General features: G+C 36.8%; 2 protein-coding genes across 2 annotated transcripts in view; one reads left to right on the top strand and one right to left on the bottom strand.

Moving 5' to 3' along the window:
- Nucleotides 1–14,155, top strand: part of LOC149024253 (leucine-rich repeat receptor protein kinase HPCA1-like) — a 29,593-nt gene extending 15,438 nt beyond the window's left edge. The window contains exons 7-20 of the mRNA XM_089144562.1: nucleotides 270–431; nucleotides 532–606; nucleotides 7,062–7,133; nucleotides 7,239–7,310; nucleotides 7,430–7,498; nucleotides 7,731–7,805; nucleotides 7,923–7,994; nucleotides 8,150–8,281; nucleotides 8,458–8,939; nucleotides 9,017–9,166; nucleotides 9,317–9,453; nucleotides 9,538–9,757; nucleotides 9,924–10,159; nucleotides 13,265–14,155. Coding sequence (XP_089000688.1) covers nucleotides 270–431; nucleotides 532–606; nucleotides 7,062–7,133; nucleotides 7,239–7,310; nucleotides 7,430–7,498; nucleotides 7,731–7,805; nucleotides 7,923–7,994; nucleotides 8,150–8,281; nucleotides 8,458–8,939; nucleotides 9,017–9,166; nucleotides 9,317–9,453; nucleotides 9,538–9,757; nucleotides 9,924–10,159; nucleotides 13,265–13,738 — 2,428 coding nt within the window. The 3' untranslated portion in view covers nucleotides 13,739–14,155. The remainder of the gene's footprint in view (nucleotides 1–269; nucleotides 432–531; nucleotides 607–7,061; nucleotides 7,134–7,238; nucleotides 7,311–7,429; nucleotides 7,499–7,730; nucleotides 7,806–7,922; nucleotides 7,995–8,149; nucleotides 8,282–8,457; nucleotides 8,940–9,016; nucleotides 9,167–9,316; nucleotides 9,454–9,537; nucleotides 9,758–9,923; nucleotides 10,160–13,264) is intronic.
- A 481-nt stretch (nucleotides 14,156–14,636) lies between these two features.
- LOC149024252 (GDSL esterase/lipase At5g03610-like) lies at nucleotides 14,637–19,150 on the bottom strand. Its single transcript, XM_089142917.1, has 5 exons — nucleotides 19,051–19,150; nucleotides 18,769–18,963; nucleotides 15,480–15,754; nucleotides 14,988–15,285; nucleotides 14,637–14,851 (listed from the first exon to the last, which is right to left on the bottom strand). Exons 1-5 carry the CDS (start codon nucleotides 19,148–19,150, stop codon nucleotides 14,637–14,639), a joined length of 1,083 nt encoding a protein of 360 aa, XP_088999043.1.
- Between the last annotated feature and the right edge of the window lie 353 nt (nucleotides 19,151–19,503).

Raw genomic sequence — 19,503 nt, 5'->3', positions numbered from 1 at the left:
GGATCAAAATGTAGCACATAACCCTTAGGGGGTGGGGGGTGAGAAATGATTTTAATTTAAAATATTTTGACATGAAGTTCATCTGGTTAGGTTTTGGGCCTTGCCACATGAAGCAACCATTCTCCTTGGACCTCAGGGGTTCCTGACAATGTCCCTACAAGTGTACGACTATTAATGCATGGCAGTGGAAACATATGCAAACAAATTGATATTTTGATCAATATTGCCTCTTGTTCAGTCCTGAAATTCTTCACTTTTATTTTCTGCAGAGCCCTAAATGCTAACGGCTTCATTGGAAAAATACCATCTTCGATTGGTAATTTATCTAGGCTTTATTTTTTGGATATATCTGACAACAAGCTCACAGGACCTATACCAGTCTCCAGCGGAAGTACACCTGGTCTTGATATGCTTGTCAATACCCTGCATTTGTATGCAATTTTCCTTCATTTTTTCCCTGGAACTATTTATTTTATATTCTGTATTTAATTTCAATTATGAATGATGGAAAAAATTGATTTTGGTTTGCAGTCATTTTGGAAATAATCAACTCTCTGGTGCCATCCCACCTCAACTTTTCAGTTCACACATGAGTCTTATACATGTGTAAGTTTCTTTGAAAAGCTAATTTTTTACACAGTTGTTTTTCAATTCCTTTTTGGTGACCTGAATTGTTCAATTGGAGGATAATCCAACTCCAACTGTAATTCAGGAGCAGAACATTACAAAAACAGTAATAGAAAATTATGGTTTCCCAGTTCCAAAATTTTGGGATCTCTGCTCGAGTATTCCTCCAAAATGTACCATCATTCATCTTTTAATATAAGAACTGAGTGGATAGGTGTGTTTGAGTTTACTCTTCTTCTTGGTTGTAGGACTACTCTCTTTCCAAGACAAGTGCACACACAATGCAAAACACACAACACTGACTAATTTGGAGCTTTTCTAATTTGCTTTGTGGACATTCGTGGTGAGCTCTGTTTTTATCGAAGTTCATTACTCAGTTACTCAGTACATGTATTTCCCTTGTTTGCCAAGGGCAATACATTTTATTAAGCAGTAGGAGGCAAGTGAACAGACAGTCATTAGATGCTGAGTGTTTGGCAAAAGAAGGAGAAATTGATTTTTTCTGCAGAGAACAAAAAATAATCGTTTAGTATTAGGTAGAGCTAAGAAGAAAGAAGAAAGAAGTGCAGAGATTGCACCAGCTTAGGAGAAAAGAGCTTCTTGAGTTTCTAGACAAGCTAATGAGATTTCTAGGCTGTTATATTTATTACCAAGATTAAAAGAAAAAAATTTGAACAGAATCGTCCTCTCTCAAAATACAATATCTAAAATCAAAACTCTCAAAACTTACTCTAAAAGAAGCCTTCACAAAAAAGGGTAATTACATAAATACACTATCAGAAATACCCCTTGACTACCACGAATCTCAACAATACCCTTAGTGTCTAGTTTTATTTATTTATTATTATTTTTTAAGGGGGAGCGGGCAGGTGTATTTTTGGGACTAAATTGCTCATAGTTTATATTCTGAATTAGACAGCTCCCAACAAATTGGCGAACCCGGTGCTGAAGGAAGGGTTCAACAAAACCAGAGTCCAGGTGGGGGCAATTTTCCTATGCTATGTCAACAACTGAATGTATAGATTGGATTCTAGTAGCTGCTAAGAATAAATCAAATCGTTGCTTCCCTGCTGTGTCAGGTTTGCTAAGGATCTGGCTAGTGAAGATACCTCTTATGTAAGGATCCCCAGTGGCCAATCCAAATAATGATTTTAAATAGAAAACCATCCTTTTGGGAGGTCATAAAATAATATGTAGGTATTCAAATAATCACATCCTGCATTTAATCATATTTGTAATTTTGAGAAAGAATAAGGTGAAGAACAAGGGAGAGGAGAAGATGAAAGTGATGATTTTGCTATGGAGGGCTTAGATAGAACTACCAAGCACTCAAAATAACTTCACTATTTATAGGCTAATTTACTAGTTGATTCTATATAGGAAACAAAGTAGAACCAAAATAGTAGAGCATCAACCAAATTCGATTGGTATAGAACACCTAATTACCACCTCCTTTTCCTATTGAGACGCTAACTCTCAATGGAACTTTCCTTTCCCAAATTGCTCTTCGTAATACTCCCCCTCAAGTTGGAGCATATATATTACTCATGCCCAGCTTGTTACAAATATAGGTAACCCTTGTACCCCCTAGAGCTTTGGTGAACAAATCTGCCAGTTGTTCTGAAGTCCTCACATGCCTGGGGGATATTATGCCTTGTAGTAACTTCTCACGAACAACATGGCAATCAACTTCAATATGCTTGGTATATTCATGAAAGACTGGATTTGGTGCTATATGAACCACAACTTGATTATCACACCATAACTTCATTGGTGTGTCATCAACAAATCTTAATTCCTGAAGTAATTTTTTTATCCATACAATCTCGTATGTGGCCTGTGCTATAGCACGATACTCAGAGAGCAAATCCAATACATATTTCCGTTGAGACAAGAAGATGCCCTTTGTTGATTAGGCAACTTCAACTCCTAGAAAATACTTTAACTTGCCCAAGTGTTTGGTTTGAAATTTCTCTTCTGTAATGACAATATCATCAACATAAACTACAAGAAAGATTATGTCTGCATCAGAGTTTTGAAGAATACAGAGTGATCACTTTCATAGCTAGTCATCCCAAATTCTATTACACCAGTAGTGAATCGTCCAAACCATGCTCGAGGTGACTGCTTGAGACCATATAATGATTTGCGGAGGTGAAAAACCTTACTCTTCTCCCCCTGAGCAACAAACCCAAGTGGTTGCTCCATATACACTTCCTTATGCAGATCTCCATGAAGGAATGCATTCTTCACATCCAACTGAAACAAGGGCCACTGGTAGATAGCGGTAAGAAAGATTAAAATGTAGATGGAAGTAAGCTTGGCAACAGACGTAAAAGTATCTACATAATAAACTCCATAAACTTGAGCATTTCCCTTTGCAACGAGAGGAGCTTTTAGGCAGGCTAAAGAACCATCAGGATTAACTTTCACAGTGAACATCTGCTAACAACCAATAGCAATCTTTCTTGAGGGTAAAAGCATAAGATCCCAAATCTGATTGTCTTCTAAGGCTTGTAATTCTTCGTTCATTGCACTGACCCACCCAAGATCAGACAAGGCTTCAAGAACATTCTTAGGAATAGGATAAGTCACTATAGCAGATAGAGCAGTAGAAAACCTAGGTGATGAAGCAAAATATGAAATAAAGTTAGGGATGGGATATTGAACACAATGGCGAGTACCTTTCCAAAGAGCAATGGGAATATTAAGGTCAGATGTGTCAGGAACGTTCTCAGGATCAGTAGATGAAGTCGGCACAGAGGTAGAAACTGTAGGTGCAGAGGGGGGAGCAAGTGGTTTTGGACAGTGTATGTATACTTTGGTGATGCCTGGAGGAGATGGAGGTGAAGGAACTGTGCCCTGTGGAAAAACACTTTAAATAATACATAGATCATTTAGGTCAGTTAAATTAACAGATTCAGTAGAAAAATGAGTGGACTTAAAAAATGACACATCTGTAGTAACAAAATATTTTTGTAAGTCGAAAGAATAACAACGATATCCCTTTTGGGTTCGAGAGTACCCCACAAACATATACTTAAGCGCATGAGGATCAAGTGATTACGAATGTAACATACACAACCAAATATGTTGGGGGGAGGGGAAGACAAATAAGGGAAATGAAGGAAGTAACAAAGAATAAGGAATGCCACCTTTTAATACAGATGAAGGTATCCTGTTAATAAGAAAATAGGCAGTTAAAACTGCATCAACCCGAAAGGATTTAGGAACCTTCATCTCAAATAAGAGAAAACAGGTGACCTCCAATAAGTTTGTATTTTTTCTTTTTGCAACCCCATTTTGTTGAGGAGTATCAACATAGGAGGATTGGTGAAGAATTCCGTTAGAAGCCATCAATTTACAAAAGGGATTAGAGAAATATTCTTTAGCATTATCACTATGAAAAGTACAAATAGAAACACTAAATTTAGTACGAATTTCAATAACAAAATTGTAGAATATGTTAAATCATTTGAATGATTTTTCATTAAATAAAGCCAAGGGACTCTTAAAAAGTCATCCACAGATGTAATAAGGTATTTGTAACTTGAAATAGAAGTAATAGGACAAGGTCCCCACACATCAGAATGAACTAAAGAGAAAGGGTGGTCTAATATTTTATTTGTACGAGGGGGAAAACTCACATGATGAAGTTTTCCAAACTGACAAGACTCACAGTCCAACTTAGAAAGAGAATGAACACTTTTATCTACCAATTTTAAGTTTTTCAAAGAGGGATGCCCTAATCAACAGTGTTATTTTATGGGGGGATGTGACACTAGAACAAGCAGTAGAGGATATCTCCTTGAACAAATACAACCTCCTTGACATACGGCCTCCACCAAGTGTCTTCTTCGTCGTAAGATCCTGAAATAAACAGTATCCAGGGAATAATTTCACCAAACAGTTATTAGTGGAAGTAATTTTAGAAACAAATAATAAGTTAAAAGGCAAATTAGGTATGTAAAGAACTAAGGGTAGGGTAATGGATGTAGTGAGTTGAACTATACCCATCCCTTTAACATTAATATGAGAACCATCAGCAAGTGTAACCAAAGAGGATGATGGAACAAAAGAGGAAAATATATCTGTAGCCCTGTCATATGATCAGAAGCTCCTGAATCAATGATCCAAGGGAGAGATGTGGTTGAAAGGCAAGCGGTAGCATTACCTGTTTGAACAAGGGTGGCAGTGGCAGTGGCAGATTGTGGTTGAGTAGCTTGAAACTGAGTGAAATGAATATAATCTTCCTCGGTCATCTTTACAGTCTTACCTTCAAGATGAACTTTAGTAGTTGTAAAGGCTAGTTCAGAGGTGGTGACTGCATTAGTCATATGTGGGGGCTTCCAATGAAGCTTCCAACAATATCGTTGAATATGTTCTGAAGGACCACAATGATGACAAGTCTTAACTTGTCCTATACTATCAGTAGAGTTGTGTGAACCCGAATTTTTTCCAATATTATTTCCTTGAGTTCGTCCTATATTTTGTCCACCAGGGGTTTGTCCTCTGAAGTACTGTGGAAAACTTATGCCAAAGCTGAATTTTCTGTAGAGTTATTGGTACTCTCCCTTGCAAAATGAAGAACTCTTGAAAATGTGTCAGCTAACATGGGTACATGATCACTACCAAGAATCTGTGCTCTAACTACCTCAAACTCCTTTCCAAGGCCTCCTAAGAAACCCATAACAGCTAATTGCTCTCTTTGATTTTGCATAGTTTTGACATCAAATGAGATAAGTAGAATATAGTTTAGTTCTTTATACATTCTTTTAAAATCTGCAAAATAATGAGTAAATATCTACCTTTCCTATCTACTCGATAAAATTCTTGGGACAATTCGTAGATTCTACCAAATTATTCTAACTAGAATACAATAGATTCAAATACTTCTATAATTCCTTCATAGTTTGTGAGTAACCAAATCAACAATATTATCGGCCATGGAATTAAACATCTGCCCAAGTATTTTAGCATCAACAATTGCCCAAGTATCATCATCTTTAGGTACAGTCCTAGTCAAATGATCTATTTTTCCCTATCCAATAAGAACAATTCTAACAATAGCCCTCCATTGGTGGAAGTTTGATACACCCTCCAATCTCTCTCTGTTAACCGATGAGAGGATGAAGAAATAATTTCAGTCATAGTATTTTTACTTAAGTTTCTCCCATATCCAAACATAATTAAAACCAAATTAGATTAATCTCAGAAATCATATCCAGATTGGTTTCAGAAATCAGAATATTAATCCCAGAAAAAGAACCAGATTGAAGCAGCAAACTAACTCAAAACCAGTCAAACCAAAGAAAACCAGATTGAACCAACAATTTAACTCAAAACCAATCAAACCAATAGAACCAATAAGTGAACCAGCTGAACCAAAAATGAACCAACCTTATCAAATCGTCTTCTCCAAATTGTAGACTTTTGTGACTTCGCCAAATCGCAGAATTTCTCCACCGGAAAAGAAAACAAATTCCGGCGCAACTCTAGCAACCACCAAGGCAAACAACAATCGGGTACTCCTCCACTAAAGAAAAACACAAAAAGGGGTATTAACCTCTATCGATACCAGCCAGGAGTTGCCCTAGTTCACCAACGATCAAACTCTAGAACATACCTTCAACCAGAAATTCCATATAGTTGCAGCGTGAGATGCTGCTTCAGTTCTTCGATTGAAACATCAACAAGAGTGCAGCATAAGATGCTGCCTTCCCTTAATTCTTTTTGAATATGACCTTTAAACCAGGTACGATCTCTTTTCCTCTCTTTAGAATCCTTTCTACAAGTAATTTGAGTATCGAAGGAAAGGAAAGGGAAGACCTAGAGCTCTGATACCTTGTAGTTTTGAGAAAGAATAAGGTGAAGAATGAGGGAGAGGAGAAGATAGAAGTGATGATTTTGCTGTGGAGATTCAGATAGAACTACTGAGCACTCCTCAAAATAACTTACTATTTATAGGCTAATTTACAAGTTGATTCTATATAGGAAACAAAGTAGAACCAAAATAGGAGAGCATCAAACAAGTTTGATTGGTATAGAACACCTAATTTACCACCTCCTTTTCCTATCGAGAGTTAGCACCTTGCGCTAACTCTCGATGGAACTTTCCTTTTCCAAATTGCCCTTCCTAACAATATAGAATATGTATTTTGTTAGTCTAAATTTTTATATTTTCCATTGAGTTGTCATGATTTATTGGAGGGGCTCCTAGGCAACTAGGTACCCTCCTAGCATTGTCTAGGTTGGCAGTACATTGGTTATGTCTAACATACAATTGTAGTTTTATATAATTATAAAGGAAACATTTTTTATCATTTCATATTTCTGTATGTACTAGAATGCATGTGTATATCCCAATGACCATCATGCAACTGAAGTGTTTTAAGATATTATTCTCTACAATACTAATAAATAATGATGAACAGGCTTTTCGACAGTAACTCACTTACTGGAGGCATTCCTTCTACCCTAGGACTTGTCAAAACGTTGGAGGTTATGTGAGTAGCCATCTACATGAGTTAATTTATTACCTTAGTGCTGGGATACTTTTAAAGTGGGTTGACTTTGATTTCTTCTGATGTCTTGTTGTTCGCTGGTGACAGACGGATGGATAGGAATGCTCTAAGTGGCACAGTCCCTTCAAATCTTAACAACCTTACAAATATTGGTGAGCTGTGAGTACCCCCAGACTTACTTTCTATGGGCTGTCACTTTTGTTTCCTAATAGGCATATGCATTTCTTGTTTCAGTTTTATTGTTTCTGAACATGTAGAGTTTGGTTTTCCATTTTCAGGCATTTATCAAACAATTTTCTGACAGGACCCATGCCAGATCTGACTGGGATGAATATCCTCAATTATGTGTAAGTGGAAGAATGTAATCAATTCTAATATATAAATGGAAGAAGATAGCACATTGTTACTGTTGAATCCTTTTTCAAGATACTTCATGTCCTATTTTTGTGGTCTAATCAGCCAGAATTAAATGCACATCCCAATAGATTAAATTCTAAGAGATATCTGACACCAATGCTCCATAATCACTAGCAATGCTTCTTTAATGGTACTCATTAACCAAGGATGTTTGTCTTGTAGGGACCTGAGCAATAATAGTTTTGATACAACTGATGTTCCATCATGGTTTTCAACTGTAGAGTCCTTGACCACACTGTAATTTCAATCTCTCTCTCTCTCTCTCTCTCTCTCTCTCTCTCTCTCTCTCACTCACTCACTCACAAACACACAAGAATGTTTAGGTGGTTTTCCACAACTTTTTTTTTCCTGTAGAATGATGGATGGCACCCAAATTCAAGGAGAAATACCTGCTGCTCTGTTCAACAATCCTCAATTACAGACCGTGTGAGTATCAGATGAGTATATTTACAACCAACTGAAATGAATAGAAAAGTCATGCATGCTTTCTAGTTGAAACTTCAAACGAACTGTAAAATGTCTTTATAATTTCTGATATAGAAAGGGACATTTTGAATCTAATTGTTGAAATATGACTGCAGGAGTCTAAAAAACAATCGGCTCAATGGTACATTAGACATTGGTGCTGATTTTAGCAGTGAACTGCAACTAATTGATTTACAAAATAATTCAATTGCTGCTGTGGAAAGAGGAACATACAGTAAAGACTTAATGTAAGTGACAATCTATTTTGTTTTGGTTTCATTTTCTTAATGAAGAATTTCCATTTGGTTGTTTGTTTGAAGTCCAAAGTTTAGAAGCAATGGTGCTTTTTATACCTAAGAACCTACAGTCTTATCTAGACTATTTTCTGATTTCACCATCTCACTTTTTTCTTGTTTTATTTCAGTCTCCTGGATAATCCAGTTTGTGAAGGAACGGCAACCACAGTCTACTACTGCATGCAGCTAAATCAATCAAATTCTTCATATTCAACTTCCTCAAGGAACTGTGTACGACCTGTTTGTACTTCAGGCCAGAACTCCAGCCCTAACTGTAAATGTTCATATCCATACAAGGGAACCCTATTTTTCAGTGCTCCTTCCTTCTCAAACTTGGGAAACTTTTCATATTATGTGGAACTTGAAAGTTCACTTATGCTTACATTTCAGAACTATCAACTACCTGTTGATTCTGTTTCTTTGAGCAACCCAAGAAAGGACTCAAATGCTATCCTTCAAATAACCCTAGAGGTCTTCCCATCTGGAAATGATCGTTTCAGTCAGTCAGAGATAATCAAAATTGGTTTAATTCTGAGCAACCAAAGCTTTGAACCTCCATATGGCTTTCGACCATATTATTTCATTCCTTTATACTATGGGACTTTTCGAGGTAATCACTGAACTATTTAAAATGGAAATTCTAATTGGTCCACTATTGATGTTCATGTCTCTATCCTTGTTCTGTAGAATCTTCTACAACGAAGTCAACAAGCCTTGGAATTATTATTGGAGCATCAATCGGAGGATTTCTAGTTGTACTTCTTATCTGTGGAGGATTTTATGTGTATCGTCAGAAGAGAAGGGCAGATAGAGTTACCATACAAAACAATCCTTTCGGTATGTCTCTTACCAATTCAAAGGCTAAATGATCTCTTCCTATTTACTATTTGGAGCTATAGTGTCCTGTACTTTCTTTCTGTGTCTTTTTACCCCCATTTTTCTGATGCTTATTGTTATTATCTTATCTGCCATCCCATGCAAATGCAGCACTATGGGACCCTAGTAAAAGCAGTGGTAGCATTCCTCAGTTAAAAGGAGCCAGATGGTTCTCTTTTGAGGAACTGAAGAAATACACCAGTGATTTCTCTGAGGCCAGTGAGATTGGAGAGGGTGGCTATGGGAAGGTAAACCACAGTTTTCTTTATCCTTTACAATGAATTTATTTGTGGTTTGCACTTAAGATAACAGTGATAATGATTTTGGTACAGGTTTATAGAGGGATAATTGCCCCAGGGCAACTGGTTGCCATCAAAAGGGCCCAACAAGGATCCATGCAGGGTGCTGTTGAGTTCAAAACTGAGATTGAAATGCTTTCCAGGGTTCATCATAAGAACCTTGTAAACCTTGTAGGCTTCTCTTTCGAACAAGGGGAACAAATTTTGGTGTATGAATTTATCCCAAATGGTACTCTAAGGGAAAGTCTTGCAGGTACTTCAGCTGATAATTTTCTATTTGAACGTTAGTAGTAGTTTCATCGTTTGCATCTGTCATTTATTCCCCTTGCATTCCCAAGTTTCTAATTTAAGGATTTGCTGATTTATTGGGGAAACTCAAAAAAAGAATGGGTTGTTCATCAATGTATATATATGTGTAGGGAAATCAGGTATACAATTGGATTGGATGAGGAGGCTTCAGGTGGCAGTAGGATCAGCCAGAGGTCTGACTTATCTGCATGAACTTGCTGACCCTCCTATAATACATAGGGACATCAAATCAAACAACATCCTTCTTGATGACCGATTAAATGCAAAAGTTTCTGATTTTGGTCTCTCCAAGCTCATGAATGATAATGAAAAGAGTCATGTTAGTACACAAGTGAAGGGGACAATGGTGAGTTCTAAATCTACTATTCTCTTATTGTTGGAATTTGAAGAAATTATTGATCATAAGTTATTTTTCATTCATAGGTCCCAATGCGGTATTTATAGTTACAACTTAAGTAAATCCTACTTTGAGTAGGATAAGGATATACAAAGCAAATTGATTAGAAAAACCAATTCAAGATATTAGGAAACCTAGTCCAACACAAAATATGAAACTAATATAAATAATATAAGAAAACAAAAGATATAACTAAAAGAAGAGTTTACTCCAATTAGGAAACCTCAATTATACTTCCGACACTCTCCCTCAAGTTGAGGCATGGATATCACACATGCCCAACTTGGCTAGAATAGTATAAACATCTGTCTAGGTAAACATCTGTAACTTGATCTTCAAACTTCATTAATAGCTTATAGATTATGTCTATCTTATAGACTTCCATTTGCTTTGTCCTTATCTCTATTGTAACTTCAGGTTTCTAAGGAAGAATGCCCAAGAAAAAGGTAGAATCTTCAAATGTTGAGATTACCAATTTCTGTGTAAATCTGAGGGAAGATATATTTTTGGGGTAACAACTGCTAGGGTACAGTAGGAAAGTGAAACTTTAGATTTGTAGCAATGTTAAATCTCTAAAGGAAAATTTTTCCAAGGAAAGAGACAATCTCTAAAGAAAAGGGAAAAATTACCAAGATATGTGACCATCTTCAAAGGTAATATAGAGATCAAGTTTTGCATAGGTCAAACGCCAAATCTTCTACAAGGTTAAATCTCCAAAGGGAAGATGTCAAGGTAAGGGCCTGCAAATCGCCAGGGGTAACAGAGATCAGGTTCTGCACAGGTTAAAAAGTCAGATATGTAGCAATGTTAGATATCCAAAGTGAAAGATTGCCAAGGTAAGGGGGGACAAATTTTTGAAGGTAACATAGATCAAATTCTACATAAAGAAGTCTTAAAGTGATAGAGATCAAATTCTACGCAACAAAGTTTGAAAGAAAGGCATTCGAACAATGACCTGAAGCATGCAGACAACACTTTTGAAGTAAACATTGAATTGTAGACATCTTCAATCTCTCCCTCACGCGTAGCTTTACATGTGGGTAAAATAATGACAAAGAAAATCCCTAAATGATATGGTCCATAGTCTACAAAGGTAAGATAATGGCCCAAATATAATTAGGAGAATTCTTAGAAGTCAAAATTCAAGCAAATGGGAAACCTTGGAAAGGAAGAAATTGTAATGATAAGATGAAAGTAACATGAAAAGATATAGATAGAAATCAAGGCAAGAAAAAAAAATAAAGCAAAAAATAGTGGGTAAATAGGATGAAATAAAGCATAGTGGAACAAATCTAGAAAAAATGACAAAATCTAAAAGGTCCGACTAACACTCACATCTTTTTTTTTTTAAATTTTTTTATGAAATTTTTTTAATTTACGAAAGAGTCCCCTGGATATATGAGAAACACAGACAAATCCCCTGAATATACCCCCAAAATATAGAATTCACAATTAGTCCCTTGAAAATATAAAAATTCACAATTAGAACCATGGAAATATGAAATTCACGATGATCTCCCGATAAATATTCGAATTCTCAATAAAACCCCCTAGAAATATTAGAATTTACAAAATGACTCCTTGGAAGGCAAAAAACAGAATTTGAGGGGCGAATGTTTTATTTTAGGTTCACAGAAGGGCTTATAAGGCAAAAAATAGAAATCATACTACTTAAAGGTTCAGGTTGGGTTGGGGCAATGGGTTCATCAGTTCAGTGGTTCAAGTTTGGTCTGTTTTGGTTTAATGGTTGGGTTGAATGGTTTCATAAAATACCTCTCTGGGTTCTTAAATAACCTCTTCTTCCTTCGACTACCTATGAGCATCAAGCTTGGGTGATGGCTTCTGGGGTTCGATGGGGTATGGTGGTCGATGGAGACAGATTTGGGTGATGGTTGCTGGGTTTTGGAAAAAGGTGAAGGGTGTAGAGGGTTGTAGTTGCAGATCTTGAGGCGATGGGTGCAGAGGATTGATTGCAGTGAGACGATGGTGAAGGTGGAAGAGGAAATTGTTTTTTTTCTTTCTCTAGTTGCTGCAATGGAGGAAGAGTAGTAGTGGTGGAGGAAGTGCAGCCGCAGTGGCAGTGCCTGGAATGGGTAGTTGCAGGTCTTGGCAGTGGAAGAAAGACTGCTTGCAGGTGACAGTGGTGGGTTCAGGGAGCAGCGATAGTGGTGGTGGTGGATTTAGAGGGAGAGAGAGAGAATAAAATTCTCTATCTGGGGATGGTGATTGTGAAGTAGTAGCAGTGGTAGGGATGGAGTGGCAGCACCTACGTGAGGGAAAAGAGAGGGACTTGATTCCTTTAGTTCCCTCTTTCTTCCCTAATCAAAATTAGGCTTTGATAGCACGTTGGAATTTGAAGAAATTATTGATCAGAAGGTATTTTTCATTCATAGGCCCCAATGGAGGTATTTATAGTTACAACTTGTGTAAATCCTACTACACTGAGTAGGATAAGGATATAAAAAGCAAATAGAATAGAAAAACCAATCCTAGATCTAGATATTAGGAGACCTAGTCTAACACAAAATATGAAACTAATATAAAGAATATGAGAAGACAAAAGATATAACTAAAAGAGGATTCTATTCCAATTAGGAAACCTCAATCATACTTCCAACACTTAATGCTATTATAAATGAACCCTATTTCAGTTCTTGAAGAGAAAAGAGGGAACAGGGGCTGATGAACCAAATAATTTTGTATTATGCATACAAGTTTGTAGAATAACTAGCATTTGCAAATTTTAATAGTGCAAAACTAACAGAATGCTCTATTCTTTTTCTATGGGCATTAAAGGGAATTCATGTTGAAACTTCAATTAGAAATTATACATTCAATCAATTTCAAGAATTATTTGAAAACCTTGTATGTAAATCTTAATTTCTTTTTTTTTGGGGGGGATGAATTAAATCTTAATTTCACATAGCATATCTACATGTAAACAATAAAATAAAGTTATTGATATATAACCTAGATATTTGTCGAGTTTTAAGCGGGGTTGACTGCAATATAATTGTTTCATTTTTAATTAAGATGAATCTTGTTTTTATGCAGGGCTACCTAGATCCAGAATATTATATGACCCAGCAATTAACTGAGAAGAGTGATGTTTATAGTTTTGGAGTAGTAATGTTGGAGCTGATAACTGCAAGGAAGCCAATAGAGCGAAATACTTACATTGTGAGAGAAGTTAAAGTGGCAATGGACAAGATGAAGGATCTCTATGGCCTTCATAAGCTTATTGACCCAGCAATTGTGTCAGACACCCTCCAGGGATTTGAGAAGTTTGTGGATCTGGCAATGAAGTGTGTAGAAGAATATACAGCCAACCGGCCAACAATGAACCAAGTTGTGAAAGAAATTGAGAGCATAATGCAGTTGGCTGGTCTAAACCCAATTGCAGAATCTACATCCACTTCGGGAACTTACGAAGTGCAAAGTAAAGGATCACCCAAACATCCTTACAGTAATGAGTTTGTTGAATATAGTGGTGACTATTTTTTACCTTCCAAGGTTGAACCCCTTTGATGTGAAAATGTGTTGGAAATCTGGAATATGAATTTGGTGGGGATGGTTTTATATTTTGATTGCCCAAGTGGCAACCAACAATTATCTATGATCTTAGATATGTATATATGATAGAGGGATGGACTTGCTTTTAATGTTGATAGATGTTAATCAAATTCTGTTTCGGAAGGAGAAACTGATTACTCCATGAATAGTTTTGAGCACTTGGACATGGCAAGTCTTTATCCTCCCTAGAGCTGCCAACCTGACAAAATGGACCAAAAAGAACACCTATTGGAAAAGTGTGATTTGGCCAAGTCCAGGCTCTGCTCTGCCCTGAATTGAATTCTTCGTGGTTCTATCTTGGTGATAATATGCTTCAGACTTCGGGCACCTTCATACACATGGTAAGTGTTTTCAGCTCTTTCGATCATACTATGCTACAGCCTTTGCCAGGTGAATCGGTTGGAACCTTATTTATTAACCCCCCCCCCCCCCCACACACACCCCGCTGCACCCTCCCCCCAAAAAAAAGAAAAAGAAAAAGCAGAATTCCTTGGCATGATATTAATATGCTAAGTATGGAATTATTTTTCATAAAGAAAGTTGGATTTAACAGTAACAGTGTGACTGAGCTCTTAATTTTTAGGTTCAAGGTCAATTTAAATTCAATTTCCCCCAGGTGTCGAGCTTAAGTAAGTATCATAGCTTGGCTTGGTTGGTAGGGAATACGAAAGGGATGTGAAGTATTTGAAACTGGAAATAGAGTAAAATTTATTTGAAACTTGAAACAGAGTAAAATTTGTATAACTTAATTGTATTAACGTTATAGCAATCCAGCTAATCTTTTTTATTTCTCACAAAATGAAACTCCATTCGTATTTCTTTACACAAAAACTGCGTCAAAAGCTCAGTGAAGTTATTGATGCAGTTGGTATAGAGAAGGCTGCAAAGCTGAAAAAACAGAATGCCAACCCGACTGTGAAGGATGAACATTGTCCCAAAAGAATGAAGACTCAGGGTTCTTGCAAACTGTGTATTTCTTTGCGCCTGTCGCATCCACACCTCCACACGAGAACTCCCCCAAACCCATGCAACAAGGCTCCAATATGTTTCCTAAACAACAAATAAAATCTCACATGAACCACGGAGAAGAACCCAAACAAATTAACACACACAACCCCGACAAGAGAGAGAGAGAGAGAGAGAGAGAGAGAGAGAGAGAGAGAGAGAGAGAGAGAGAGAGAGAGAGAGAGAGAGAGAGAGTCACCTCCTTGTTTCTTGATTATGGACATGAAAGCACCATAGAGATCAAGAATGTGGAAAGCAGAATCGTTAGTCCCTTTATTCAACTTTGCAACAGCTTGTTGCAGCAATATGTTGTGGAGTTGGACAGCTATGTTCTGGACTGTATTGCATCGCATGTATGATGAAGTCTTCGTGGTCCGAGGTAGACAACCCAAGGGCTCCAGAGCTATAACGGCTATTTTTTTCACTCCCATGTCATGAATACTTTTTAAATTCAACGCCAGTTGATTAACCACCTTTGGAATAAAAGCCGCCAAACCCTATCATTATAGTAGTTTGTTTATTAGTTCCAAGTCTTCTTTTAACCCTTCTAAATGATCATTTAGTTAACGACGCATTTGGCAAGCAGCACTCTCAAAGGAAAAAAAGAGAATGAAAATGGCGCTTAGAAGGATACTAGTAGCTAGTTAAATGTCATTGAAGCATATCGACCTGGACTCTTAAAATAACATACCAGGGCATTATCACCACGGGCAATATAAGCACCGTAGTCATTGCCAGCGCAAGAGACGAGAGCGAGAGAGGAGGCGACATCAGCAGTGGTGTAGAGACCTTCATTCTGAAGGATGCGTTGGAAGAAGAGGATTTGGGTGGTCATGTTTGGCTCTGGAAACTGTGTCTGGAACACACCTGTGCCTCCATAAGCGAAGTTCATCCCATTTCTCGCTGCTTCCGTCCCTGTCTTCCTCCCTTCGTATGGTATCGGAGACTCTATTCCCATAAAAGATGCTGTTTTTGACAATCACATAAATGAAACTTTAAACGAATATATGAAAAGCAAGGAAATATGGGAGAAGATTCTGCATGAGTCCTCCTCTCTTCACTTGTTTTGGAGAAGACCTCCATCCTAACTTAACCAATCATATGGAATCGACTCTGTCAGGAACAAAAACCGTTTTGTGATGTGTCTCATGGTATACATTTCATGTGGTTGATTCCTTGAGTTTTCTGTAGGTCATTGTACAAGGACATACAAGATTGAGCATGTATCTTTCTTCTTTTCACCTACGAGCGTGTCAAGCATTTTTAAGAAGTAAAAAAAAAAAAAAAAAAAAAAAAAAATTAAGTGATTCGCTTACAGGTGTGTATTTACCAGATGGTACTTTTATGCATGGTAGATTCGAGCTAGACGAGACCACTTCGGAGAACACTAGAAAAAATGTTCACTCACCCATGAACCAGTTTCTTTCTATAATCTCAATCCTTTTCAACTTTTTTTTCATTTTTCTGCTCAACTGAATCAACAGCCCTTGAAAAGAGGTCGATTCTCTTAATTAAAAACTTAATTTTGTTCAGAGATTGCTGGATCAATTGCCAAATGAGACTGGAATTCCCAAACCATTAATTTCTAGGAATAAGTCAACATTGTATTGTTAGGATGGAAGTTCTAGATTTTCTTTGTCCTATCATATACATCAAACCAAAGCTTTTAAAACACAGAAAATTAAAATCTAGCAAAAAAAAATTAGCAAACCTCGGATTAGAGAAGGTAAATCGAAATCCAATGTGTTCTACCAAAAAAAAAAAAAAAAAAAAAAATCGAAATCCAATGTGAAATTATCAAAACAGCTGAACTGCTATCCTAACAAAAAAAAGGTTAAAAAATGAACTGCCATAGATTTAGGATAGTGCAGAAACCAATATGGGAGGATGCAATCTGGTCATTTTTATAACATTCGTCTATGTTTTCTTATGATATATGATTCTCTTTCTACAGATTAACATTTTGTCAGTATTATATTCTTGATATGATTACCGGCCCTTGTTTGTTTTTGTGTGGTGTCTCTCATGCAGCTTTCAGATGCTAAATCGTGGATCTATATGGATCGAACTACTGTGAGTTTTCTGCTCTTATAATCACAACCATTGGAGTAATTGTATAGATCTACATATGACTTTTCGAAAGCTGCGCGAGAGAAATATAAAATCTATGATATCAATCACCTTTGAAAGTATTTATCCTTTGAGATCTTTAATACTGAAACGAAATTTTCATATTGATTGCATGAATAGACAAAAGAAACGGAAAATCTACATTATCAATCACCTTTGAAAGCATAAATTATTTGTCCTTATGAGAACTTCGGTATCAATACCAATCTCTTACCATATTAATGCCATACACAAGAGATAAAGAATTAAAAGATCTGCTTATTTAATGAAATCAACACCAACTCCATTTGAGACCATCGATCCTTTGCCAGTATAATATTACATTGATTTCAATATAGGCTGATACCATGCGTTAAACCATGTAAATACTTAGAAGAAAAGAAAGAAAAGAAAAGGAAAAAAAGAAAAAGGAAATCTGGAGAGTGAGTGATTGGAGAAGATGGGTTGCAAAGAGAGAGAGAGAGAGAGGTCGGAGAAGGAGAGAGAAAGAGAGAGATTAGGGTATTTTTCTAATTTCTCAACCAAAGGCCATTTACGTAATTTTAATTTAAAATTTTTAATGATTTAGCAAGTTAAGGGTATTTAGGTAATTTGTGCTCTCCGCACACATTTCCATCACATATTAGTAGGGAGCCTACATGGGGCCATCCAGGGGTCTCACCTGTGACTATTTTGTTTTTCTTTGGGTCAACCTATGACTATTTTGTTCGCACTTAAAGATGAAACCCACTCCTAATTTACGGTGAAATGTGAAGGAGAGCACCAATCTCTACTTAATAGGTAGGGGATCTAGACTCCACTATAACGTCCTTCATGCCATTAGTGGGTGGTAGTGGATGAGAGGCACTAGAAAATAAGGCAGTTTTTTTGCGCCACCCATTGAGTTATCCCCTAAAATTAAAGTCACCCCTTGAGTTATCCAATATATCAGTCAAACCCCCTATTACTAATATCTTCAATCTTAGTTTTGATTTATCTATTTTCAATATTACCTCCACATCCTAAAGAAAGAAGATGGAGGAGAGGGGGAAAAATAATGTTTATGGCATAAATAGAAATCATGTAGAAAATCTGAAAATGAAAGAAAAGAGTAATAGTTACATATGGTAGAGGAAGAGGAGTTTAGCATAGGGGTTTTCGTTTAAGAGCACTCGTCTTTTTGAAAAGTTTAATTTGCTTACATTAGCACTTAACTATGACTTCCTAACAGCAAGGGGTGTCATCGATGTTTTTTTTCTCCCATAGGGTGTTTGACTGATAAATTGGATAATTCAAGGGGTGGCATCAATTTTAGGGGTTAACTTGGGGACTTGGGGTGGCATTGGAAATTTCTCCAAAACTAAAATAGAGCTATTCTACTTTTAGAATTTGATTTGAATATAAAAATTCAAATTAAAACAATTGAAAAGGGTAAGTGAGAACGCACCAGGGTTCTACAGAAAAAAAACCGATGAGAGAAAGAAGAGCAGAGTAAAGCACAAAGCTAATGCAAGCTATTACATCTCTAATGGGCAAGCTCCTTCAATTGATTGGGCTGGTTGCAGCTTAGTGTGGGAGATTAAGAAGCTTAGTCTTACTTTAATAATAATGTTTATGGGGACTACTTAGCGTGTGGTGTTAAGCATCTCTCTTTTTATGGTGTGGAGGAATTCTTCCCCTACTCTTTATTGTAGCAAACTCTTATCTTGCATTCTAGACGGATTAGTATGGAGAGTCTAATATAAGTTTTTGTTTGAATGAAAAAAGAATTGATAAGAGATAAAAATATTAAGAGAGAGGGCCGTGACTTGAATGTTGCGCATTAAATGCGCAGCACTGAAGTTGAACCAGAGTGCGAGAGAGAGACGTACCAATATAATCTGTCAAAACACGGCCATCGGAGAAACGGCCTGTGGGTTTACCAGGAAAAGTGTTTCCGTATGGTTGTTTCCAAGATTTTGATTTTGACAAATCCGTATTCCCTGTGTCCGCATAAGAATCTCCGAAGACAAACAGCTTTGAAAGCCCCTTGGGCTGGGGAATATTCAGATGGAGATGTTGATGAGCTGAAAATACATTAATCTCCATCAATCCATTATCAGGTTTTTTTTTTTTTTGGTAAGACATTATCAAGATTTAAGAGAAAAGCAAACAGAACGAAGCATATATGTGCATTATTGTTGTCTTACCGGCAAGAAGATTGAAGAGGCAGAAGAGGTTGAAGAACAAAACCAGGCTCTTTGGTTTCCCCATTAGCGATTCAGAAACACGGAATGTTCTTTTAATCAAAGTGGATTTTGATGGGATAAGTGATGATCGCTTTATATAAGTGGGATTTTTTTTGTTTAGTAAGAATTGTTAAGTGGGATTAGTTTGAGATTTGTTTGAGATTTTAGGAATCCAATCTTTCTCTCTTCACGTTCATAACGACGTGTTAGTTTATTTTGGTAAACAATACGCTTTTGACTATGGTTGTGTAGTAGCAAAATCGTTCAAATTTTTTTACTTTGGTGCTTTTCTCGGTTCCAAATCAAAAGCGGTGCACCCCTCCAAACAGAAAGCAACGGTGTAAGTATATCAATTCCTTTGAAGTCATGTCAGCCACA

Source organism: Hakea prostrata, chromosome 2, assembly GCF_041222555.1.
Source record: "Hakea prostrata isolate BN-2017 chromosome 2, UWA_Hpros_2, whole genome shotgun sequence".
Taxonomy (NCBI): Eukaryota; Viridiplantae; Streptophyta; class Magnoliopsida; order Proteales; family Proteaceae; genus Hakea; species Hakea prostrata.
Note: the sequence above shows the minus strand (reverse complement) of the source record. Positions and strands in the feature narration are given on the sequence as shown.